Genomic DNA, 27,965 nt, shown 5'->3' with positions numbered 1-27,965 from the left:
ACGGGTATCAGTAAAAATATAGGGTAGGATAATGTTCAACGGGGTAATTTCAAGGGTCAAGGTTTTACCTGGGATTAAAGCTTAGTAATTAACCTGTATGGGTAGAATGTAAATGCTACCTAAATAGTTTTATAACATGTAAAATTAAGGCAAACAAGATTTAATGCTAAAAATAAATAAATAAAAAATAAATAAATAAATTATTGGATGATCATGATTGATTGATTAAATGAATCAATAAATAAAAATAATGTGTAACTTTGATAATTACTTGTTTTATCAGAATTTATTCAGAGTGCATAATGCATGAACTTGTACAAGATACATATCAGCTTGTAAAGACAAAATACTCAATTTGACTAGATGTAATATTTGAAGTCGGGATCAGGATTTTTTCTGAATGTACACGTAAGCGTCAAATTGACATAGATTTGTTTTCAGCAGGCAAAAGCCATGGCTGGTCCGGCGTTAAATGAGGATATTCAAACGATCACTTTCCACAATCTACGCCCTCTTTTTTTACATGGAACAATAGGGCCATTCTGCATATTCTATTTAATTTGGTTCTATTTTTGGACCGTTGTTTATGGCGTGGAAAACTATTTTGAAGCCGGTTTGATTGCTCTTGCTGGCATAGCTATTTTACAGATTTTGGCTATGTTATGTTGTGTGTGGTCTGTAGATTTGCGATGTTGGATGACATGTTCAAAGGTACTAAAATTAACAACATGAAAATAAATAATTGGATACATGTGAAGTCTTGAAATGTAGTTGAAATAAATGACATTTCACTTGAACAGCTGGTAGCTCGAATTTGCTCAAAATGCAAAAAAACTGTGTCAGTAACGTATGATATGCCATATGGTGTGCTTGTTAGCGCAGATGGAGCCATTATGAGCATTTCAATAGCTTAAAGTAGGTGTAAATAATTGAAAACAGAGTTTATGCAAGTTATATTTCCTTTGTAATTGGTACATGTATTTCAACTACATTTATTTACTGGTCATTGGTCTGATGTATTGGAAAGATTCATCTTGAGTTCTCATAATAATATTATAGTGGAAGATTGCCTGCATTGCTGGATAGTTAGAATAATCTAACTGTGTCTCGGGACAAGCCCTCACCACAGTTAGAATACGTCCCATATACTTGCAATGTAGCAAATCGGAGTGGATCCACTCCGAAATGATTTTGAAGAATACAAAAGGAGTTGCACTGAAAATAACTACCAAATTAATCATAACAAACTTTTTGAGATTGTATATGCCTTTTAACCTAAAAAATAATCCATATAAATACGAAAATTCAACTCATTTTCTCAACATTTTTTCCTCTCTTCAAATTTAATGCCATGTTGACATTCGGAAGTCTCTGGATTGTTCATAGAAAATGCAGAGGGTTCAAGTTATCGCCCTGTTTATTTTGCTACATTGCGAATACACGGAACGAATTCTTTCATTAAACCGGGTCCGTAGGACAATATCATTTTAACGATAGAATGTTCTATCTATCTGCTGGACAATGATGTCACTTAACAACACTCCTTGAAAGTCAAAAATTTGCATTTACAAACCAAGATTGTTATTTTTCAGTAGTGCAATATATGTACTGGTATGTTGTAAGCTTATCTATATTAATGAAGAAAGTGCGCATTTGAAATGCTAGTGTGAATTACAAATTTGATCTCTTATTTTACCCTTGCTCCTTAAAAGTATACCATTTACAAGACTGATCTTGCAAGTCAGTTATATTTTCAAATGGAAGTGCCACGACTGCAAGTTCCAAAATTATCAAATGAAGCCTTCCAGAATAAAGAAAAGTTGCAGAATTCTGCAGTAAAATGTAAATGAGTGATAGATAGTTCTAACAATTTCATGGAGTACTAACATATTACTCACAGGAAAAAGGGATTTTATGGCATGATTTTTTTTTCTGTTTTAATGTCTTTTTGAGTGAGATATGTTGTTGATTACCCAAAGCATTACAAGAACATTAGAAAAATTCAACCAAATCTTTCTGAACCAACATGACGACCAGAATTTTTCATTTCCCTCTTTACTATATATAGAACTTGCATGTTTGATTTTCTCAATACAGTTTTAAAGAACATCAGTATTAATACAGGTTAAAAATCCTGATGAAGCAGAATGGTTGAAAGTAACACCCACCCCAAATAATGGATCGACAGAATTTGTCAAATTACACAGAGAGAAGGTATGAATTGTTTAGGGTTAATTTTCATCATTTCACAAGTCCAACTGTTCTTTGTTCAATGTTGCAAAAAAATGTCTCAAGATTATACATTGTATAAATTGTGTAGTTCCTACAATGTCTGAGTATCAATCCAAACAGTTTGTATGTGAATTCTATGTGTATCATAATCTTGATAATGACTTGTTGTTTTGGTATTTCCCTTCAAATGGCAGTCTATACATGCTAGTTTGTTTCACAGGTTGATGGAAGACCTCCAGATCTTTGGTTTGTTTTCCAAAAGACCCGTTACATGTATGACAGGGAGGAGAAAAAACAGTTTGTTTCTGCCCAGTTCCCTGTGGATCTTCCTGTCAGTCACTACATGGACTGGAAAGGTTATCAGGAGGAGGAGGATCTCAAGCAGAATGAAAAGAAATTTGGAAAAAATATGTATGATATTCTCTATCACAAAATGTTTTTCTCTTTTCTAGCACAAAATTATTACCTTATAGTTCTGTAGTTATTTTAAATCTCTTAGCCCTGGTTTCAATGCTAGATGGAATGCTTAATTTTAACTAAATGTTGATGGGGGAAGCTTTAAATGATGTGTATGCTTTTGAATGGCTTGTTTATCATATTTTTAAATTTAAAAGATATTGTACTTCGTTATTATATTTGATTCTTACTGTTAGTGTGTTGATGATGAGGTTCAAATTGTCCATGTCATTTCAGTATGGAGATGGACATTCCACAGTTTATGGAACTATTTAAGGAGAGGGCTACAGCACCTTTCTTTGTGTTCCAAGTGTTTTGTGTTGGACTCTGGTGCCTGGATGAGTATTGGTATTACAGTGTGTTCACTTTATTCATGTTAGTTGCATTTGAAGCTACACTTGTGCAACAGCAACTTAGGAATATGGCAGAAATTAGAAAAATGGGAAACAAACCTTATTTAATACAGGTATATGAATATAGACTGTCATTGCAAACATCTAAATTTGCATCAAGAACATGCATTATAATTTTTCAATGTAGAGGCCTGCATTTCCCAACATCAGGGAATAAAAAATTGGTTATCTTGCAGCTTTTCAAAAAAAGCTAATACACTGAAACACTATCTCAAAGTTTGCAAAACTGAATGAAAACGTATGAAATATTTTAATATAATTGATGCACACCCTATCATAATATTCCTGGCATGGTCAGAAAGATTTGTGCAGATGTTTTTATTTATGACATTCAGACTTCTTAACAGAAAAATAAATGCTGACACTTAAATTTCACAAGAAAAATACTAAAATATTTAGACATGGATTTTGTTTACCCAGTACATGTATTTTCACACATATTAAGTAGCCATTGACAATGTGCACATTTTTTACTGTAAACAACTTTCTCTGATAGGTTTATAGAAACAGAAAATGGAGGCCCATTTTGAGTAATGAACTGATTCCTGGAGATATAGTGTCAATTGGCAGATCTCAGGAAGATCGTCTAGTGCCGTGTGATTTGTTACTGTTAAGGGGACCATGTATTGTAGATGAATCAATGTTGACAGGAGAATCCGTGCCAGTCATGAAGGTTTATATTTTTTATGCCTTTTTAACAGAGAATCACAAAGTTCTCCAAATTAAGTTTCTTAATACTCTATTAACAAATGGTTTAGCTTACCGGTATTAAATTTACATATGATTTATTGGCAGACTGAAATTGTTTTTCATTGTTTTCAATTGAATACCTTAAGAAAGAATGATTTTTTTCTTGTTACAGGAAGCTGTTGAGAACTTAGAAAGTCACCATATTCTTGACATGGAATCAGATGGCAAGCTTCATGTCCTGTTTGGAGGGACCAAAGTGGTACAGCACACACCACCCAGTAAAACAGGACCAGGGTTAAAAGGTAAAAACTAATGTTCCACAACACAACCCAGTAAAACAGGGCCAGGGTAAAAAGGTAAAAACGTACGTCCCACAACGCAACCCAGTAAAATGGTATCAAAGTCCAAAAGATAAAAATAAAAAAAATAGTCTTGCACTAAACTACCCAATGGAAGAGGACTAGGGTTAAGATGGTGTAAATTAATTGTTGACAACTTACCATGGAAATAGGTCCAGGATTAAAAGGCTAAAACATTTTCTCCTAAAAGACCATTCAGTAAAATAGTATCAAAGTAAAAAAAAAAAAATTTCCACAACACCATCCTTTAAAGTAGGACAAGGCGTAAAAGGTAAAAGATAATCTTGGGGGTTTGATATTTTGAAAATGAAAATCATTTCATTTTTTTTTAAATAATGGAAACTGAACTACTGGTGCATATATTATAAAATTAAAGCTATTATAATTTTATCTCATTTCAACAGTGTGTTTTTGTGAAGGAATAATGATTACATGTGTACAAAATGCAAGTACATGTATGTTGATGTCGGAAACAAGTATGAGTTCAAGAATAATAAAAATCTTCTTTTTTTCATTCCAGCTACAGACAATGGATGTGTTGCATATGTACTGAGACACAGTTTTGGCACATCACAAGGCAAGCTGTTAAAAACCATCCTGTTTGGGGTGAAGAGAGTGACAGCCAATAATCTGGAGACCTTTTGTTTTATCCTTTTCCTCCTTGTGTTTGCCATCACAGCATCATCTTATGTGTGGATTGAAGGTTTGTGTTTAATATTTACATAGTGTTTGCATTACTGACAATATAGGATTGTTGAGCATTTTCATTACGTTATACTTCAGTAGGCTCCATTGCTTAGAGGTCTTGATGCCCAAGGTATTGCCTGCATGTAGACTTCAGCAGTGAACATGTCTATTTGTCTTTCTGGCCATCAATTTGTCAATTTCTTCTCACATTTACAAAGTTTGATTTTTTTTATATACATGTATATGATTATAAATTATAACTTTTCAAACCATATTTGAACATGCAGAAATAGTAGAACTAAAACCATGCTTTATTCATCAGGCACAAAAGACCCCAAGAGGAACCGTTACAAGTTGTTTTTGGAGTGTACATTGATTCTGACCTCTGTGGTGCCTCCAGAGCTCCCTATAGAACTGTCTCTAGCTGTTAATACCAGTCTGCTGGCTCTTACCAAACTCTGTAAGTCTACACATTATAAATACTCATCCATCTTGATCCTCAGTGACATTTGTTTTCACTTAATTTAGAGCTATGGCTATTAGAGCTATTGTTATTGAATAAAATCTATTTTTAAAATCATTTATTGAAATTTCATTCTTTTGTTCTGGCATTGAGGTAAAAAAAAAAATAGAAACAAATTTTCAATGGGAGACAAATATTTAAAAAATATTTTAAAATAATAAACCATTACAATTTTTGCTGTTCAGATGTTTACTGTACAGAGCCATTCAGGATACCCTTTGCTGGCAAAGTGGACATCTGCTGCTTTGATAAAACAGGGACACTGACAGCAGATGATCTAGTAGTAGAGGGCATCACAGGACTGAAGTAAGAACATCTGCACTAAAGTGAAACAGTTTTATAACAAACATTTTTATAACAAAGTGATTGTCCAAATTCTTTGCAATACAAATTAATGAAATGATAACTGGATAAACAGTGTATAATAAAACAAATCTGCTTTCAGTGGTAAGGAGATGATATCAGCAGCCGAGTCTCCTATAGAGACAGCTCAGGTGTTGGCCACTTGTCACGCTCTGGTTCACCTAGATGATGAGTTGGTAGGGGATCCCTTGGAGAAGGCGACACTCAAAGCAGTGGAGTGGAACCTTACAAAAGGTTAGAAAATGTTAATGATAAAATAAGGGGAGCTACTCAAATGAAATTTAAGAAAGTAATTTGTAAATGAGATTTAAGAAAGTAATTTGTAAATTTCAAAACAAGATTGAAGATCACTTTGAATAGAAGCTACAGCTGTACTTACATGTACTTCTAAATATTTATGCCAAGCTCTGGCTGCTAAAAGCATTATTCTGATTAACGGACTCATTTGTCAGATTTATATAAAGAGTAAAATTGATTGTTTTAGGAGAGTCAGTGGTACCACAGAAGAGGAGGACTCATGGTCTGAAGATTTACCACCGCTTTCACTTTGCCAGTGCTCTAAAAAGGATGTCGGTCATTGCTGGACACACAGCCCCAGGGTCTGTAGAGACGGAGTACATAGCCACAGTCAAAGGAGCACCAGAGACACTTAAACCTATGGTGAAGTTCATAAATCATGCTCAGTTACATTGCTCATTTTGTGTCCTGAAGATATGGGAACATTTCAATAAGTAAAACTTTTCTGAATATGATACGAATCACAGAATTTATCCACATGTTGAATTGTTTTTCAAGTTTTATGCAAATTTTTTTCCATATAGAAAGAGATTTGCTGAACATGAGTCAGGGAATAACATGGCTTTTAATCTAAATTTTCAGGAACAATAAAATGAACTACTGTAAAGGTATAACATTTGGCTGTGTATTCTGTTAAGTGCTTTTGGCGGAAAGCAACATCCACTAAATCAAATACATAGCCATTGTCTACATTATTTTACAGTATTTCTCTCAATCCTCAATCTTTTCAGTTTAAAGAAATGCCATCTGATTATGATGATGTGTACATGGAAATGTCACACAGAGGAGCTAGAGTTCTGGCCCTTGGGAGTAGAAAACTCGGAAATCTGTCCCATCAACAGGTAAAACCTTACAAAAGTTGCTTCTCAGAAACTCATACAGTGCTATTTATAAACATACATTTGGATTTAGAAATGTTTCTTCTTAATATGATGCTTAAGGTTTCAACAGTTATTTAAGTTTGGAAATTAAAACATTGATTTTAGAATGTGTAGCATCATTGCAACACATGTATTACATAACTAGATATGGTATCAGTTATATCTTGATTCTACAATAATGATTTTGAAATGCACAGAACTGTTTTATGATTAACAACATAACATTTACTGCTTTGAAAATACTGGTATATTTACAGCTGTGTATGGGATTCTGCAAAAGAGCTGATAAAAATATAATAATTTTGTTTCTGTAATGTACAGCATGAAGGTACTGTGGAATATAGCTTAATTTATTTTCCATATAGGTGAGGGAAATGTCCAGAGAAGATGTTGAAAAAGACCTGCAGTTTTGTGGATTTGTCATCATCTCATGTCCTCTCAAGTCAGACTCCAAATCTGTCATCAAGGAAATCAGCCAGGCTTCTCACCATGTAAGGGAATTTTTTCTTACCAAGGAAAATGATTTGTTAAATATTACTTATGAGTTTCACTGTTTGGAATAAAATGGTCATTATTTCAGAGTCGTTATTTGAGCAGGGTAAGCAACAAAATTCTGATATAAAGAATGAGTTATACATGTGATTATTTACTTTTATGATTTTATATGGAATGAAACAAGGTAAAATGTTTGTAGAATGCAGAATATTCTGTACAGTGGGTTTAAATAAGTCTACATTTTTTTTTCTTTATATAACTTGGTATGTTTTGTTGAAACAGGTTGTGATGATCACAGGAGATAATCCATTAACAGCCTGTCATGTAGCCAAAGAACTCAGAATGACCAGAAAAGAAATGTTAATTCTAGAGAAACCTAACCATTTTGGTATGTAACTTATTATGATGTTTTCCATTGTTATTCTCATTCAACAAAGTACAAGTAAATTTATGAGATAAAATAATGTGACAGGGTATATCCAGTAGGATATGGTGGACATGTTTGGATATAAACTTCAAAGATCTTATTGTTGGGCATGTTTACTTGGCACTGCCTGCTGCCCTACTGTTAACATGTAATAAGTTACCTAATGAATTATTGCTTAAATTAAATTACAGACCATGATATAGATTTAGACATGGGTGCTGTTTTGGTAATTTTGGTAGTTTGATTTGTATATTCTTTTTAATTATAGATGACTCTTGGCATTGGCAGTCTATAGATGACAAAATTATTCTCCCTCTGAACCAAAAGGAACTGAAATCTGAGATCCTCCCCAAGTATGACCTCTGTATTACTGGAGATGTAAGTGTTGTAGGAACTGATTCTCCTAAGCTTAGGATTTAGATTGGGTAACCTCCCTGTGTTCATAATATTCCTTAAAGCTACTCTGTGCAAGTGAAAAATATCTGGCAATGAACTTATATCTGTATGAGAAATAAACAAAATTATAACTTTAGGTGACTTACATAATGTACACATACTTTCATCCATGGGGTCATAATTCCATGGAATCAATCAGCGGGTTGAAAATTCTGTGGATTTTTTTGTCTGTATGACAAAAAAAATTCCTAGATCAAATTTTTCATTAGGATGGAACCCCCCCCCCCCCCCCCCTTAGGATTGTATGTTTTGGATGCACTTTAAAAATGTTGGGACAAATTTCTTCAGAAATATTTTGACCACACACATAGCTTGAATTAATCCCTCGTGGAAAAAAAGTATATCTGTATATCAAGTTGCTTAGCATCATATGCAACATACATGTAAATGTAACTTACAATGTACCTTTCCCACTGATAATTTTTCTAGATATTCTTGATTTACAATCATAGTACAGTGTACCATCAGATGTTCTTAGACAAAAAAATCAGCATTCATTACGGGGGGTTTTGAACAGAAATTAAGTAATGAAATTCCTTGAGTAATTCAAAGAAAAATTGATAAAAGTATAGTTTTAGCTGATATTTCCTCATAATTTGATTTAGAAATGTACAGTATCATTAGGCATTATAAAAATCACATAGAGGTCCTTCAATTATTGAAACTTTTAAATTATACAGGGAATGAGTAAATAAAGCTCAAAACTATGTTGCATTCCGGTATGTCCTTAAGAATGATTGAAGACAAATAATTTTTTTTTAATTTGTTATTTAGGGCATAGCCTATCTTCAGACCGAACATAAAAAATTATTGCAAGCTGTGCTCCCAGCAGCCAGAGTTTTTGCTCGTGTGTCACCCAAACAAAAGGTAAATATTCCAAGTTACGTGTAAAAGGCCGAGACCCTACCTCTTCAAAGAGAAAGTGAAAAAAATATAAATATTGAAGTCTTAGATGAATGCCCTATATAGATGTATTCTGTTTTAGGAATTTGTCATAATAACACTAAAGGACTTGGGTTTTACCACATTAATGTGTGGAGATGGAACCAATGATGTTGGAGCTCTCAAGCATGCAGATGTTGGTAAGATATTTCATCTATATAGGTACATGTATATTGGATATTCAGGAGGGGGGTGGTTAAATTTTCAAACATGCATGTACATGTATCAAAAAGAATGTGGTTGTAGTGAGAGAAGATTCATCTATCTGGGCAATATATTGCAAAGTTGGGATAAAAATTATTAGGTCTTTCCGCCTTTCTGTGGAAAGACCTATTGATTTTCTTCTGTTTATTATTATTCTTATTATTAGGTCTTTCCACCTTTCTGTGGAAAGACCTATTGATTTTCTTCTGTTTATTATTAGGTCTTTCCACCTTTCTGTGGAAAGACCTATTGAAATTGTTCTGTTTATTATTATTATTATTATTTTTCCGCCGAATGATTTTTTGTTTCATAAGTTATCGAAAAGATTTATAGTCCATGAGAATGTACTTCGTAAAAGATTTTTGCAGTTGACCCTGCGTATATGAACTTTGACCCCTCAAGGAGTTATAACCCCTTTCACAATAAAAGCTTGTTATCGCTACTCCTTCGAAACCTTAAACCTTAGAGATACGAAACCTTCACTAATGTCTTCGACTAATTTAGTAGACTCTTCAATCTTTTCAGTGCGAAAGGTTGCATGAACCCCTTTAATTAGTTATTGCCCCTGAAAGTTTTTGATGGTTACGAATAATTTTTTTTTTTTTAAACGATTAATCGTAGAGACATGGGACCAATGGCATTGGATATCTGAACCTTTGACCTTGAAATTTATATAAAGGTCAAAGGTCAAGGTCATTCAAACTATGAGAAAATTAGCTTTTTTAATATCTCTTTTGTCTTTCAACATATACTGAATATCTTTGCATCTATAATATGTCCTTGTAAAACTATTTCAAAGATTTCATTCTTGTCCCCCGAGCTTGACCCATTCAAAAGTTGTCACCCCTTTTGCAACAGAACTTTGTTATCGCTACTCCTCCGAAACCGTAAACCGTAGACATTCCAAACCTTCATCAGTGTCTTCGACTCATTTAGTACACTCTTCAATCTATACAGTGCGAAAGGGTTCTTCGGCCCCTTCTATGAGTTACTGTCCCTGAAGGTTTTTGCTGCTTACATTTACTGAACTTTTTTTTTAAATCGGTGTATCCTAGAGACATGGGACCAACTACATCGGCATATTTGACCTTTGACCTTGAAATATAGGTCAAGGTCAAAGGTCAAGGTCATTTAAAAACATAAGAAATCCCTTATATATGTGTAAAATATAGCAATGCACTAAATGACCTTGAACTTTGAAATTGACCTTTGACCTTGACATTGCTTTAAATGGAAAAGTTAGGACATGCATCCAGCTCCAGTATCAGGATAAAACACAGAAAGTAAAGATTTTTTTTTTTTTTTTTTGTTAGGACCTTGACCTTTGACCTTGACCTTTGACCTTGACTCAAAGGTCACAATAAGGCTTAAGGATGTGGAAGTAGTTACAATTCTCAGTTTAAAAGAGGAATAAAATAAGTAATTCAACCCCCCCCCCCCCCTTTCTTAAAAAAAAAAAAAAATCACATCAACAACAATGTAGAATATTACTCTAGAATTCAAACGAGACCTCGGATCGACACCAAATTTGGTACAAATGTAGTATAGACCTCAGAAAAACTTTCAGGAGAGTTTTACGGTGAGTCTTATAAGTTTGTAGAAGTCATGAAGTTTCACGGCAAAAACTACAAGTTCTGTTGTGTTTGAAATTTAAGTGCAGGTGAACGAAGAAATGATCTAAACCTTTTATCGGCTATTTCTTCAGATGTCGTTAGTAGCATTTAATTCTCCTGATATGATACGACATTTTAATACCAAGCATTCTCTCTTTCTTTTACATTTGGAATTTATTTGATTTTTATTTAGAATTAATCAGTTTCCAGAAATAGCGATTTTCGGTATATAAAAGAAAAATTCTCGCTTTCATTGTCGTCTTTCCCTTCTAAAAATGCATGCTGGGAGTTTTTTAATTTGTGCTACACATATTTAATTTAACCCAAAGAAATGCTTATTTAAATGTTTCATATTTATTTCAGGATATTCAGTCAGAAATGTTAAAATCCGAACCCGATCTTTTAAGCTTACAACAAAGCTATTTACAAAAAATTCAGCATGCTCACAATATCGATGAATCGAGCTACAGTCCATTAATACATTTTCATTAGGGAACAGTGTTAACGTTTTCTCACGCAGCCCGTCCCTTGCTATTTTATATACTGCTTGCAAGTTCAGGAACTATTTCCTTTTTACGGAACTTCTTTCTTCCCCTACCGATTCTAAAAATACGCTTGCATTTCTTCTATAGTCTTTAACAATTAACTTATGTATGTTATCGGAATGCGTGGCCGAATGGTTAGCGCACCTGCCTTTCAATCCAAGGGTTTTGAGTTCGAGCCCAGCTGGAGGAGCAATTTTTTTTTTTTTTTTTTTTTTTTTTTTTTTTTTTTTTTCATTTTTTGCATTTTTCTTTTTTTTTTTTTTTTTTTTAAGCCCAGATGACACGGAAACACTTAAAAAGGTGGAAAGGCCTCTAATTGTTCTCTGAACAATTAGTTTACTAGTGTATTATTAGGTCTTTCCACCTTTCTGTGGAAAGACCTATTGAAATTGTTCTGTTTATTATTATTATTATTATTTTTCCGCCGAATGATTTTTTGTTTCATAAGTTATCGAAAAGATTTATAGTCCATGAGAATGTACTTCGTAAAAGATTTTTGCAGTTGACCCTGCGTATATGAACTTTGACCCCTCAAGGAGTTATAACCCCTTTCACAATAAAAGCTTGTTATCGCTACTCCTTCGAAACCTTAAACCTTAGAGATACGAAACCTTCACTAATGTCTTCGACTAATTTAGTAGACTCTTCAATCTTTTCAGTGCGAAAGGTTGCATGAACCCCTTTAATTAGTTATTGCCCCTGAAAGTTTTTGATGGTTACGAATAATTTTTTTTTTTTTAAACGATTAATCGTAGAGACATGGGACCAATGGCATTGGATATCTGAACCTTTGACCTTGAAATTTATATAAAGGTCAAAGGTCAAGGTCATTCAAACTATGAGAAAATTAGCTTTTTTAATATCTCTTTTGTCTTTCAACATATACTGAATATCTTTGCATCTATAATATGTCCTTGTAAAACTATTTCAAAGATTTCATTCTTGTCCCCCGAGCTTGACCCATTCAAAAGTTGTCACCCCTTTTGCAACAGAACTTTGTTATCGCTACTCCTCCGAAACCGTAAACCGTAGACATTCCAAACCTTCATCAGTGTCTTCGACTCATTTAGTACACTCTTCAATCTATACAGTGCGAAAGGGTTCTTCGGCCCCTTCTATGAGTTACTGTCCCTGAAGGTTTTTGCTGCTTACATTTACTGAACTTTTTTTTTAAATCGGTGTATCCTAGAGACATGGGACCAACTACATCGGCATATTTGACCTTTGACCTTGAAATATAGGTCAAGGTCAAAGGTCAAGGTCATTTAAAAACATAAGAAATCCCTTATATATGTGTAAAATATAGCAATGCACTAAATGACCTTGAACTTTGAAATTGACCTTTGACCTTGACATTGCTTTAAATGGAAAAGTTAGGACATGCATCCAGCTCCAGTATCAGGATAAAACACAGAAAGTAAAGATTTTTTTTTTTTTTTTTTGTTAGGACCTTGACCTTTGACCTTGACCTTTGACCTTGACTCAAAGGTCACAATAAGGCTTAAGGATGTGGAAGTAGTTACAATTCTCAGTTTAAAAGAGGAATAAAATAAGTAATTCAACCCCCCCCCCCCTTTCTTAAAAAAAAAAAAAAATCACATCAACAACAATGTAGAATATTACTCTAGAATTCAAACGAGACCTCGGATCGACACCAAATTTGGTACAAATGTAGTATAGACCTCAGAAAAACTTTCAGGAGAGTTTTACGGTGAGTCTTATAAGTTTGTAGAAGTCATGAAGTTTCACGGCAAAAACTACAAGTTCTGTTGTGTTTGAAATTTAAGTGCAGGTGAACGAAGAAATGATCTAAACCTTTTATCGGCTATTTCTTCAGATGTCGTTAGTAGCATTTAATTCTCCTGATATGATACGACATTTTAATACCAAGCATTCTCTCTTTCTTTTACATTTGGAATTTATTTGATTTTTATTTAGAATTAATCAGTTTCCAGAAATAGCGATTTTCGGTATATAAAAGAAAAATTCTCGCTTTCATTGTCGTCTTTCCCTTCTAAAAATGCATGCTGGGAGTTTTTTAATTTGTGCTACACATATTTAATTTAACCCAAAGAAATGCTTATTTAAATGTTTCATATTTATTTCAGGATATTCAGTCAGAAATGTTAAAATCCGAACCCGATCTTTTAAGCTTACAACAAAGCTATTTACAAAAAATTCAGCATGCTCACAATATCGATGAATCGAGCTACAGTCCATTAATACATTTTCATTAGGGAACAGTGTTAACGTTTTCTCACGCAGCCCGTCCCTTGCTATTTTATATACTGCTTGCAAGTTCAGGAACTATTTCCTTTTTACGGAACTTCTTTCTTCCCCTACCGATTCTAAAAATACGCTTGCATTTCTTCTATAGTCTTTAACAATTAACTTATGTATGTTATCGGAATGCGTGGCCGAATGGTTAGCGCACCTGCCTTTCAATCCAAGGGTTTTGAGTTCGAGCCCAGCTGGAGGAGCAATTTTTTTTTTTTTTTTTTTTTTTTTTTTTTTTTTTTTCATTTTTTGCATTTTTCTTTTTCTTTTTTTTTTTTTTAAGCCCAGATGACACGGAAACACTTAAAAAGGTGGAAAGGCCTCTAATTGTTCTCTGAACAATTAGTTTACTAGTTATTATTCTTATTATTCTTATTATTATTTTTCTTCCGCTGATTTTTTGTTTCGATATTTATTGAAAAGATTTTTTGTTCATCGTAAAGGTCATAAAAAGTTATGAACAAATTTGACCCAACGCATATAACCTATGACCCCTTTCACAGTTATTGCCCCTTTCGGTAGAAAACTTGTTATCGCTACTTTGACGAAAGCTTAAATTGTAGAGATACGAAACCTTCATCAATGTCTTCGACTAACTTAGTACTTGCTTCATTGTATCATTGCGAAAGTATTCGTCGACCCCTTTTATGAGTTATTGCCCCTGAAAGTTTTTGAAGTTTACAAATAATGAAAAATTTTCAAAACGATAAGCCATAGAGACATGAAACCAACTGCAATAGGTTCTTTGACCTTAGACCTTGAAGTTTATGTCAAGGTCAAAGGTCAAGGTCATTCCAAATATGAGAAATAAATCTCTTTTTTTAGCTCTTTTGTCTTTCAACATATGCAGTATATCTTAACATCTTTAATATGTACTTTTAAAACTATTTCAAAGATATTAATCTTGTCCCCTAAGCTTAACCCTTTTAAAAGTTATTGCCCCTTGTGCGAAAAACCTTGTTATCGCTACTCCTCTGAAACCGTAAACCGCAGAGACACGAAACCTTCACTAATGTATTCAGGGTCTTTAGACACAACTTCAATCTATTCAGTGCGAAACTATCCGATGACCTCTTATATGAGTTATCGCCCTTTAACATCTTTGCGCTTACTAGTAAACCTTATAACTTTAAAACTAAAAGTCGTAGAAGCATGGGGTTAATTGCAATTTGACCCTTGACCTTTGACCTTGAATATTTGTTCAAGGTCAAAGGTCAAGGTCATTTCAAATTTTTTAAAATTTTCATTTTTTCCATCTCTCAAGCCATTTCTGGTTTCTTTTGTAAAAAAAATAAACAGTAGAGAGTTAAATGTGAAGAATATATGAAATTTAAAGAAGGTGGAAAGACCTCTAATTGTTCGAGAACAATTAGTCTACTAGTTATTATTATTTTTCCCCCGCTGATTTTTTGTTTCGACATTTATCGAAAAGATTTTTTGTTCATCGTAAAGGTCATAAAAAGTTATGAACAAATTTGACCCAACGCATATAACCTATGACCCCTTTCGCAGTTATTGCCCCTTTCGCTAGAAAACTTGTTATCGCTACTCCTCCGAAAGCGTAAACCGTAGAGATACAAAACCTTCATCAATGTCTTCGACTAACTTAGTACTTGCTTCATTGTATCATTGCGAAAGTATTCGTCGACCCCTTTTATGAGTTATTGCCCCTGAAAGTTTTTGAAGTTTACAAATAATGAAAAATTTTCAAAACAATAAGCCGTAGAGACATAAAACCAACTGCATTAGATTCTTTGACCTTAGACCTTGAAGTTTATGTCAAGGTCAAAGGTCAAGGTCATTCCAAATATGATAAAAAAAGCTCTTTTTATAGCTCTTTTGTCTTTCAACATATACAGTATATCTTAACATCTTTAATATGTACTTTTAAAACTATTTCAAAGATTTCAATCTTGTCCCCTAAGCTTAACCCTTTTAAAAGTTATTGCCCCTTGTGCAAAAAACCTTGTTATCACTACTCCTCTGAAACCGTATACCGCAGAGACACGAAACCTTCACTAATGTATTCAGGGTCTTTAGACACAACTTCAGTCTATCAGTGCAAAAGTATCCCCTGACCCCTTATATGAGTTATCGCCCTTTAATGTCTCTGCGCTTACTAGTAAACCTTATAACTTTAAAACTAAAAGTCGTAGAAGCATGGGGTTATTTGCAATTTGACCTTTGACCTTGAATATTTGTTCAAGGTCAAAGGTCAAGGTCATTTCAAATTTTTTAAAATTGCTTTTTTTTCCATCTCTCAAGCCATTTCTGGTTTCTTTTGTATAAAAATAAACAGTAGAGAGTTAAATGTGAAGAATATAGGAAGTTTAAAGAAGGTGGAAAGACCTCTAATTGTTCGAGAACAATTAGTCTACTAGTTTTTAATTATTACAGTTATTATTATTATTATGAATTATTGATTTCTACAAGCACGGTGATCATTTTATGTGAATCCTCATCACATTGAAATGGAACTAAATTTAGCCTTAGAGTCACATTGCAACCAATATTTAAATGGAACTGGAATGATTTTAGGTGTAGCTTTGCTGGCAAATGCTCCTGAAAGGCCAGTGGAGAGAAGGAAAAGGAAAGAAAAATCTGATGAGGTAGATTATTGTTTCACAAATTACTTTTATGTAAAGTTTATTCATATACCAGGATAATATATACATGTATTTAAAGTCAGTGCTAAAAAAACGGGGCAATTCTTTTCTTTTCATTTTATCAAAATATTTTACTGGTTCATCAAATACGTGTACATGTAGTTTATGTTTTTTTGACAGGGAACTTCTGTGGATGGAGAAGCAACAACCTCAAATGACAGAGTTATGCCCCCTGGTATGAAGAGTTCTGGTAGAACATCTGGTCGTGCTGCAAAGGCAAGGGCTGTGGCAAGGGGAGACAACTTAGCTCCTGCACAGGTTAAAAGAACTAAATCAAACCAAAACCGCATGATCAATGAATGTTTTTAGCTCACCTGAGCCGAAGGCTCAAGTGAGCTTTTCTGATTGAAATTTGTCCGTTGTCTGTCGTCGTCGTTGGCATCGTCGTTGTCGTAAACTTTTCACATTTTCATCTTCTTCTCCAGAACTACTTAGCCAATTTCAATCAAACTTGGCACAAAGTATCTTTGGGTGAAGGGGATTCAAGTTTGTTCAAATAAAGGGCCACGCCCTCCTCCAAGGGGAGATAATTACGAATAGCAAAAAATTAATTGCATTATTAAAAAATCTTCTTCTCAAGAACCAATAGGCCAGGGAAGAGGAAACTCATGTGGAATTATTGTCAGGTAGTGTAGATTCAAGTATGTTCAAATCATGTCCCCGGGGGGTAGGGTGGGGCCACAATGGATGATTAAATTTTAACACAGGAGTATAATAAAAAAAATCTTCAAAAATCTTCTTCTCAAGAACAGCAAAGCCATGATTGGTCAAATTTATATGGAAGCATCTGAGGGTGGTGTAGATTCAAATTTATTAAAATCATGACCCCCGGGGGTAGGGTGGGCCCACAATGGACGATCAAAGTTTTCATAGAGTATATAGGAAAAATCTTCAAAAATCTTCTTTTCAAGAACAGCAAAGCTATGATTGGTCATATTTATTTGGTAGCATCCTCAGGTGGTGTAGATTCAAGTTTGTTCAAATCATGACCCCCAGGGGTAGGATGGGGCTACAATGGATGATCAAAGTTTTACATAGGAATATATAGGAAAAATCTTCAAAAATCTTCTCCTCAAGAACAGCAAAGCTATGATTGGTCGTATTTATTTGGTAGCATCCTCAGGTAGTATAGATTCAAGTTTGTTCAAATCATGACCCCCAGGGATAGGGTGGGGCCACAATGGACGATCAAAGTTTTACATAGAAATATATATGAAAAATCTTCAAAAATCTTCTCCTCAAGAACAGCAAAGCCATGATTGGTCAAATTTATATGGAAGTATCCTCAGGTGGTGTAGATTCAGATTTGTTCAAATCATGACCCCCAGGGGTAGGGTGGGGCCAAAATGGATGATCAAAGTTTAACATAGGTGTATATAGGAAAAATCTTCTCCTCAAGAACAGCAAAGCTATGATTGGTCATATTTATGTGGAAGCATCCTCAGGTGATGTAGATTCAGGTTGTTCAAATCATGACCCCTGGGGGTAAGGTGGGGCCACAATGAGCGATCAAAGTTTTACATAGGAATATGTAGGAAAAATCTTTAAAAATTTTCTCAAGAACAGCAAAGCCACTGTTTGTCATATTTATATGGAAGCGTCGTCAGATAGTGTAGATTCAAGTTGTTCAAATCATGACCTCCAGGGGTAGGGTGGGGCCACAATGAAAGTTTAAACTCTTAGAGAAAAAAGTCACAGTCAAAAAATTATGTAAGCATCCTTAGTTAGTGTAGATTTAATTTTGTTCAAATCATACCCCCACTCCCTTTTAGGGGTAGGTTGGGACCACTTATGCATTTAAGCTTTTCAATACTAACCTGATTTTTCCTTTTTTTCCTGGCCACAGTGCTCAGGTGAGCGATGTGGCCCCTGGGCCTCTTGTTTTACTTTATTATACCCCCGCTCCGAAGGAGAGGGGGGTATACTGTTTTACCCTTGTGTGTCTGTCTGTCTGTCTGTCCATCTGTCTGTCTGTCTGTCCGTAACAAATTTTGGTCGCAGTTTTCTCAGGAACTACTTATTGCAGATGCTTGAAATTTTAGCACAATCTTTGTTTAGGCATGCCATATGGTGGGATTCATTTTTGTACGAATCCGATGTCAACTTCCTGTTTATCCGTGCGTCTGTCCGTACCATACATAAAAAAATTTGGTCGCGGTTTTCTCAGCAACTACTCATTGCAGATGCTTGAAATTTTAGCACAATCTTTGTTTAGGCATGCCATATGGTGGGATTCATTTTTATACGAATCCGATGTCAACTTCCCGTTTATCCGTGCGTCTGTCCGTACCATACATAAAAAATTTTGGTCGTGGTTTTCTCAGCAACTACTCATTGCAGATGCTTGAAATTTTAGCACAATCTTTGTTTAGGCATGCCATATGTTGGGATTCATTTTTGTACTAATCCGATGTCAACTTCCTGTTTATCCGTGCATCTGTCTGTATCATACATAACAAATTTTGGTCATAGTTTTCTCAGCAACTACTCATTGCAGATGCTTGAAATTTTAGCACAATCTTTGTTTAGGCATGCCATATAATGGGATTCATTTTTGGAACAAATCCGATGTCAACTTCCTGTTTATCCGTGCATCTGTCCCTATCATACTTAGCAAATTTTGGTCGTAGTTTTCTCAGCAACTACTCATCGCAGATGCTTGAAATTTTAGCACAATCTTTGTTTAGGCATGCCATATGTTGGGATTCAGTTTTTACAAATCCGATGTCAATTTCCTGATTATCACTGTGTTTGTCCATAACCGAACTTGTGTATTCACATCAGAGCGGGGGTATTATTAGTGAGCATTGGCTCACAGACTTCTTGTTTTTATTAATGCTCTACACAATATTTTTAGCTCATCTCGACAAATGCGAGATGAGCTTATGCTATACTGTCGGCATCAACATGAACATCTGCATCCAGGTTAAAGTTCATTGAGCAAGTCCATTCCACCTAACTATATGTATAAGCCCTACCTGGACCCAACTTGCATGGATGATGCATCTAGGAATGGACACTACCAGACTTGCCTCTGATGGTAGATCGGAGCTGCATTTTCTTGATGAGTGACCAGGTTAAAGTTTTTGAAGCAAGTCCATTCCCAAGTAAGTAAAGCTCAATGGTGACCAAACTTTCATGGATGATGCATCTAGGGATGAACACTGCCATGCTTTGGATGGTGAATGTGACCTACATTTTGCAGATGGTTGACCAGGTTAAAGTTTTTAGAGCAAGTCCATTTCCAAGTACTAGTAACTATAAACCAAATGGTGACCAAACGTACATGGAAAATGCATCTACTGATGCACATTACCAGAACATTCATTCTGTATGAGACTTTGCCTTGCATCTGGATAAAATTTATTTATTATTTATTTTATTTATTTATTTATTATATTCATTAATCTTAATAGAAAAGGTTGGCCAATATGATGAAGGAAATAGAGGAAGAGGAGAAAGCTCAGATTGTAAAGTTAGGGGACGCCAGTATTGCCTCTCCATTCACCTCCAAGCTTTCCACTACAGTTTGTGGTAAGAGTTACGAGCTTAAGTAAATAACCAGGTTCACTTAGGGGCCTTTTTTGGCCCTGTGAATTTCTGAAAATCAGAACTGCTCAGTTTTAGTTTAAAAAACATTAAATTTCATTTGGACCCTTAAAGACTTTATATCATCGTTGGATACCCATGGGTGATCTCGTCTTTTACTCATCACCCGTGGGCAAACTTGCCGAAATATCATTGCAAAATATGCTAATTTGTTGATTATAGACAAGCAAATTTTGTTTTAAAATGATAAAAGACAAATCATACAGGTCATTTACATCAAATACTAGTAAGAAATTATATAGGAGAACCTTTTTCAATCTGCGAAATGCACCGGTGATTGGAATTATTTGCAATTCGTGTGTTAACTAAGGAAAAGTTTTTGTCATTGCCAAACATACATACATAACGTAAACATAATTTGTTGATTTGCTATCTCGACTCTGTGGAGCAGCCAATCTAATGACCCATACATATGCTGATTTTTCGGCGAGTTTTCCCACGGGTGATGAGTAAAAGACGAGATCATCTGTGGGTATCTGACGATGACTGTATATCTATTAAAATTTACTTCATTTTCTTGCTAGTCCTTGTATTATGAATCATGAATTGCATTATTATCCTCCAATCCTGTTTTTCAAGATTTTGCATTGAGCCCAACCTCTGATCTAAAATGTGCAATTGTATGATGAAAGAACTGTTTCTGAAGATTTTAATCCATGTTTAATTTCTGGATCAAGAGATGGGCTCATATTTTAATTCTTTCCTGAAGGTACTCAATTACACCCATTTTCGTCAAAATTCAAGAACATTGCAATTCAAAAATTGTTTTTTTTTAATACCTGGACTCTGAAAGGAAACTTTATTTTTTATAGGAAATGAAAGCACTAAGTTTTTATTTTATTTTGATGTTTGAAAAGGGACATTGGGTCTTGGTCAGTTAATTGGTTTATGGGCAAGGCCATTTTGTTAATTATATGAACCTAGCTCTTTGATGTTATATGTAAACAAGTGAATTGGTCTTTCAACAAAAATTCTCATGCACATAACATATGATTTAGATAAAATCATAAATTACATATAATTTAGATAAAATCATAAATTACTAAATTAGAAAAAGAATGATGAGGAATTGTTTTAGATATCCATGTTTAATTTCAACACCAATACAAAGGCTTTTAAAATTAGTTGAGTTGGAGATAATGAACTAAGCTACTGTAATAAGAGGCATTATTATACCTCATTTTAATAATGCTATACAACGCGTTATCTGATTGGTTCTAGATTATCACGTGACAGGGTCATAAAACTTCATATTTCCATATCGTTGTCATGCTTTTCATCATATTCAACCTCAACAGAGACCTAGTGCATTTTCCCGCAATTGTTATCGTTAGTTGAACGAAAACTCCTGAGAGTAGTAACTGAAAGTGAAAAATTGTAATTGAAAGTGAATTTGAGAGCGGTGCCGAATTTGAAAGTTTATGTTTATTTTTAAAGTTTTTGCTTGCTTCAGTATAATAAACAATTTATTGCATGAATGTACTGGAAACATGAAGATTTATTAAGCCAACGAAGCCCTCAGGGAAATATGATTTTTCTTGGCTGAATAAATCTTCATATTTCCCTCATGATCATGCAATAAATGTATAATATTTGCGAGTGGGTTTTTTTTCTTTGCAGTATGCCATATCATTAAACAGGGTAGATGCACGCTGGTGACTACCCTACAAATGTTTAAAATCCTTGCCCTGAATGCATTGATCCTGGCATACAGTCAGAGTGTGCTGTATTTAGATGGGATCAAATTCAGTGACAGTCAGGCCACCATGCAGGGCCTGCTACTAGCTGGCTGTTTCTTGTTTATTTCTAGGTCAAAGGTAAGGATTCCTTTTTAAAGATAATTACAGTACAATGCATGTTCAATTTACATGACATTTGCAGAAATCAAGGAGCTTTTCTAGCCTTTAAATAATTTTAATTTTTGATTGACTAAGATTAGAAGATTCCAATCAGATGCCAAGATCACGAAACAGTTTCAGACTTAAGTCAAAATTTAAATATTGAAGTTTTATTTTAGAAAACACATAAAATTTGAACTGTTATTAATAACTGTTTCCCTTCCTGTTGTTAATTTTAATGTTCAAGTGTCAGTTCAGAAACAAAATTACTGTAAAAACACATATTTTTGAGGGGTCAAATTTTCATGCTTTTCGGAAAATTCATTGGTTTAAGGGGATTTGATTTCATGGTTTTTGAAGTGTTGAGTGATGATGCATTTAAAATTTTACTTTTTGTGGTGGACGTGAATTTGTGGGTCCCTTCATACCATGAAAACCACAACCCCCCCCCCCCCCCCAAAAAAAATTAGTGATTTCACAGTATGCCTGAAATTTTGATTTAAGTCTTAAGACTTTATGATCCTTGGGGCAGTAAAGCTAACAATCACAGTATGATATATTGATAGGGGTCCTTTTTTTAAGGGGTTGGAATCACTTCACTCTGACACAAAGTTTACCTATCTGTTCATACCTGTTTGTATGTTTATTTTTGCAGCCTTTGAAGACTTTATCAAAAGCAAGGCCATTACCTAACATTTTCAATGTGTACACCCTACTGACAGTGGTGCTGCAGTTTGCTGTCCACTTCTGTTGTCTAGTCTATTTAGTACAAGGTGCTAAAGCATTAATTCCTCCTAGGTAAGCCTCCATACAATGTCTGTTGTGGCAATGTACATTTTTAGCTCTACTGGTTAGAGACCAGAAGAGCTTATGCGATAATAAGGTGTCCGTCTTCCATCCGTCTGTCTGTATGTCTGTAAACAATTTTTCAAAACGCTACTTCTCCTACAGTTTTGTTCTGATTTCAATATGACTTGGCACTTAAGTAGACTACATTAAGATACATAATTCTGTATATCAGTTTTTGATTTCGATGAACGGTATTGCCATGGTTACTAAAAATAGAAATTTCCTTGAAAAACTTTCAAAATGCTACTCCTCCTACAGTTTTGGTCTGATTTCAATATAACTTGGCACACTAGTAGACTACACTAAGATACATAATTATCTTCATTGGTTTTTGATTTCGATGAACGGTGTTGCTATGGTTACTAAAAATAGAAATTTCTGTGAAATACTTTCAAAAATGCTACTCTTCCTACACTTTTGGTCTGATTTCAGTATAACTTGGCACACAAGTAGACTACACTAAGATACATAATTGTCTTTATTGTTTTTTGATTTTATTGAATGATGTTGCCATGGTTACTAAAATCAAAATTTCTGTAAAATTTCTTTCAAAAGGCTACTCCTCTTACAGTTTTAGTCTGATTGCAATAAATCTTGCCACAAAAGAGACTAAACCAAGGATCATTATTCTATTTATTGCTGTTGGTTTCAAGTCCAAGTGCTACTTTTATCTTTCTTCTTTATAAGTACAAACCAGTAGAGCTACAGTCTCATCAGAGACTTCTGGTTTTCATAGGTATCAAGTAATTCTTTATTTTTTATCCCCTCTTCAAAGAAGTGTGGCTTATTGCTTTGCACCTGTCAGTCAGAAAACCAGTAGACCAATAGTTTATGAGTGAACTATTGAGAATCATTTGCTAGATAATCATCAAACAATAAACCTAAATAAGTTGTGGTAAGCAGATGACACATATTAATTTCCTGGATAAATGGGCAAAGGTCACATTGATTTCTATTACACTCACATCAAAAGATTTATCTTAATCTTGAGAAGTCGCCCGCGTGGCGCAGTGGTTAGAGCGTCTGCTCTAGAGTCGCGAAGTAAGGAGTTGATCCTTACGTCGTGGGTTCAAATCCCACTGTGGGACGTGGAGACCGGTCCTTCGGATGAGACTGTATAAACCGAGGTCCCGTGTCGCAGTAGGTGCTGGCACGAAAAATGGCTGTAAGTGCCGAGTATAGGACAAAATTTGCAGCTCTCCACCGGCAAGTGGTGGCGTCTCCATATGAGTGAAAAATTCTCGAGAGGGATGTTAAACAAAATACAATCAATCAATAATCTTGAGAATGATTTGCTTAAGGTTCATTGATACTCTGATAAGAGAGATAACTCTTAATGACATAAATGTCTATTATTCCTTTATAAACTTGTCAGGTTGAAATGTCTTTTTTGTCCAATTTTGCCCTGCAAGCTATGCTGTAATTGTTTGTGTTTTACTTAAAAAATACATTTCTTTTGGAAAATCATAAGAGTTAAAGAAACATTTTATATTGTTGAGCAGAGGGTTTATGAACCTTAAGGTAGGTTTTACACTTTTGTGATGTAACTGTCGTCATAATCGAAAGTGCACAAAAAATGCGCGGATCATGGAAATTGTGTACAGAAATTGATGATGAAAGCAATCCAAGACCTACCTTAACAGTCCTCAAACAGAGGTTGGCATATGGTTCTGTGTCAAGAGGTCAAAGGTCATGGAGTTTTCCTGCTTTAGAATTAAATAGTTTCCAACCAATGTGTCCAGAACCCTTTGCTCAACAGTCAAAAAAAAAGGGGGGCCAGATATGTTAAAAAGGTGAAATTGATTTTCAGCTCAAAGGGTCAAGGTTCAATTAGTTTTCTGCTATAACCACATCAAATGTTGTCCAACCAACTTACTTGTAAGTTGATAGTCATCAAGCTTTACAAAGGTTGTTTTGACCATGAAAGATCTCTCTTATCGATTTTTAAGTATAGTAGTCTAAGACCCACATCAAAAGTTATCTTGAAAATAGATGGTTTATAGCAAACTCTGCACACTAGATGTGGCTATGATAAATCTTTGACACCTGTAGATTTTCAGATTGAAAGGCCAAAGGTCACTTATCAGGTAGACGTCTACCATACTCATTAAATATATTAGGATTCCTTAAGTTATTAGTTATCAAACAGTAGGTCATGATGAGCTCATAACCTCTAGTAATTTTCAAGTCAGAGGTCAGCAGAGTTTTCCAATAATATTCCATATCAAAAGTCTGATCAGTATCTTAAGAACCCTTGACAAATTTCCGCAGAATGCTTTTGACCATATACATGTACATAGCATAAATTTATCCCACGTGGAAAAATGTATGTCTAAAGTATCACAATAAAACAAAAGTTTATCTTATAACAAATACCCCCTTCCAATAACTTACAAGTCATAGCCAACATGTACATGAAGTTGGATGATTGTCAAATAAGTGTACTTAAAATGCATTCAAGACGTACAATGACATTTCAAGAAGTCTCTGCATTTTTCCACTCACGGATTGCACAAAAAATTGTGATTCTGTGGAATTATGACTTCATAATAAAAGTTTGTTTACAATAGTTTCAAAAATTCTGTATTCTAACTAATACTCGGATGTTAATATTTTAACTATGAAAGTTGTTTTTTCTTGCAGGGAGGAAGAATTTGTAGATTTAGAAGCAAAATTTTCTCCAAATATATTAAATACTACAGTATATATTATATCAATGGCTCTACAGGTCTCAACATTTGCTGTAAATTACAAGGTACATATTTGTTTTTTATGATATTAAGCCATATTTAAATACTGCCATTGTTGGAACTCTTTGGAATGAAAAAGTTCAATTCTTATTCTTAGACAAAAGGAGTTTCTAAGGATTGAAAGTAGCTGCAATAATATGTTTACATTATTTTTAGAACTATAAGTATAGACAGTCAATATCATTATGTGCAGAATGTACATCATACATTTGCGATTCATATTCTGTCCTTTTCCTTTTTTTAACAGGGTGAGCCATTCATGGAGAGTTTGTTCAATAACAAACCCCTGCTGTATAGTCTTGCCTTCTCTGGGACAGCCATCACTGCTCTAGCTAGTGGTGTAGTCCCTGAAGTGGCAGAACAGTTTGAAATAGTTCCATTACCTCCAGAGGTAAAGTGATGCATTTTGATTTGTGGTTTGCTTTTACATGTATCTATTTTTAAGTGCCATTGTGTCATTAAGAAGAGTTCATTTATGTGCATATTTCATTAACAATTTTCATTTGCAAATTAGTGTTTTAAATCATGTAAAGTTATTACATTACTAATGAAACTTTCATAAAATTTTGTATAACCTGCAGTTCATTACATGACTACATTTCGTTGTAAAGTCAAAAAAAGTTCAATTGAAAATAAACATTTTGCATTTCTGATATGATTGCTATGCAGGTATTGCTGCATGTGAATCCCAAGTGTAAATACATGTATAAGTAATTACGGGTAGGTATCATTTTCAGCTCACCTGAGTGAAAGGGGGGGGGGGGGGCTTATGTAATACCATTGGTGACAGCATTGGCATCCCAAGTTAAAGATTTTGGAGCAGTTGTCGTTTAGTATTTCTATGCCTTTTATTGGTCCAAGTTGCATGGATGATGCATCTTTTATGTTTCATTGTACCATTCAAGCCAATATTTTCCATAAGAATGACCAGGTTAATGTTTGATTAGGTTAAAGTATTTGGAGCAGGTCTCATTCCCAAGTAACTATAAGCCCTAGCTGAACCAAACTTGCAGGAATTATGCATCTAGTGATGCACTACAAGACTTACTTCAAATGCAGGATTTAATCTACATTTTCTGGATGAGTGACCAGGTTAAAGAATTTTGGAGCAAGTCCAAGTAACTTTAAGTCCTATGGTAACCAAACTTGCATGTACTATGCGTCAAGGAATGCAAACTACCAGACATGCTTTGGATGCTGAATCTGACCTGTTTTTTCTAGATGAATGAACGGTTAATGTCTTTGAGCAGGTCCATTCCCAAATAACTATTAGCTCTACCTGGACCAATCTCGCATATATGATTCATGTAAATATGAAAACTATAAGACGGTTCGGGTTCTAGATCTGACATATATTTTCCGGATGAGTGAACAAGTTCAAGGTTTTTTTTGAAGCAGGTTCATTCTAAAGTAACTATAAGCCCTATGGTGACCATACTTGCATGTATGATGATCTATGGACACATACTTCCAGACTTGCTTCAGATACTGAATCTTACTTATATTTTCCAGATGACTGAAAGAAAAGTTTTTGGAGCAAGTTCATTCCCATTACCAAACTTGCATAAGCTTTGCATCTAGAAATGCACATTGCCAGAGCATTTGTTTGGTGCAAGTCTTTGCCTCATTTAAAGATAACATTCATTGAAGTTATCTTTTAAATCTTAGATATTAATATAAGTTTCATCATCAATATTATATAGATATGGGTTGGTATGTGATCAGATTTATTGTTAAGTACTTCAGATATGACCAACCTGTAGGTCTATCATGATAGATGGACAAAAAATTTTAAACATGAAGGTTTTTTCTTTATAGCTTATCCCCCTTCCCCCTCCCCCCAAAAAATAAGAAAAAAAAATCGCATGCAGTAGTAATTATGCATTACATTTATTGTATATTATAATTTTCACCTTTTTCAATTTCAGTTCCGTAACACAGTACTACAAATTTTAGCTGCAGATGTTTGTGGATCTTTTATCATTGATCGAGTCTGCTCCTTCCTGTTTGGTCAAGGACGTTTACGACGTGTATATTAAAGCTATTTATTGAGTGTATGTGGTGTTATTGGTGAATAAGGATTATTGACATCATAGAACAAAATTCATTCACTCATTTTTCCAGGCACTCCGTGTCAGATCCAATTTCCTGCAATTTTTTATCGTGATTATTAAACAGACATCTGTGCATGTGGTTATTGATGTCTTGAATGGATGAATGTTGGTGATTGTTGTAGAAACTTAATAAATGGAGAATATCAATAGTTAATTTAATTCTGAACTTAATTAAGTTAGAAAAACAACAGAATACTGTTAATATATTTTATTTGGCATGTACAAATTATGTACTATATTTGGTGGAAATTGATTTTTCAAAATTAGTCACTGTGCTGT

General features: G+C 34.3%; 1 protein-coding gene across 1 annotated transcript; it reads left to right on the top strand.

Moving 5' to 3' along the window:
- The first annotated feature begins 416 nt into the window (after positions 1–416).
- Positions 417–27,840, top strand: LOC133179028 (endoplasmic reticulum transmembrane helix translocase-like). The gene is made up of 25 exons (XM_061313706.1): positions 417–711; positions 2,125–2,214; positions 2,453–2,643; positions 2,926–3,154; positions 3,598–3,774; positions 3,964–4,093; positions 4,671–4,853; positions 5,160–5,297; positions 5,546–5,666; positions 5,806–5,957; positions 6,208–6,383; positions 6,752–6,862; positions 7,267–7,392; positions 7,679–7,784; positions 8,092–8,201; positions 9,054–9,146; positions 9,265–9,361; positions 16,399–16,469; positions 16,647–16,784; positions 19,943–20,060; positions 21,756–21,952; positions 22,629–22,771; positions 25,466–25,577; positions 25,820–25,963; positions 27,501–27,840. The coding sequence occupies exons 1-25, from the start codon at positions 454–456 to the stop codon at positions 27,609–27,611; spliced, it is 3,522 nt and encodes a 1,173-aa protein (XP_061169690.1). The 5' UTR covers positions 417–453; the 3' UTR covers positions 27,612–27,840.
- Positions 27,841–27,965: the final 125 nt, after the last annotated feature.

This window comes from Saccostrea echinata, unplaced genomic scaffold (genome assembly GCF_033153115.1).
Source record: "Saccostrea echinata isolate AGI-Se365-2 ecotype Australia unplaced genomic scaffold, CSIRO_AGI_Sech_v1 ptg000004l, whole genome shotgun sequence".
In the NCBI taxonomy this organism is placed as follows: Eukaryota; Metazoa; Mollusca; class Bivalvia; order Ostreida; family Ostreidae; genus Saccostrea; species Saccostrea echinata.
This window is presented reverse-complemented; position numbering and strand designations above follow the sequence as displayed.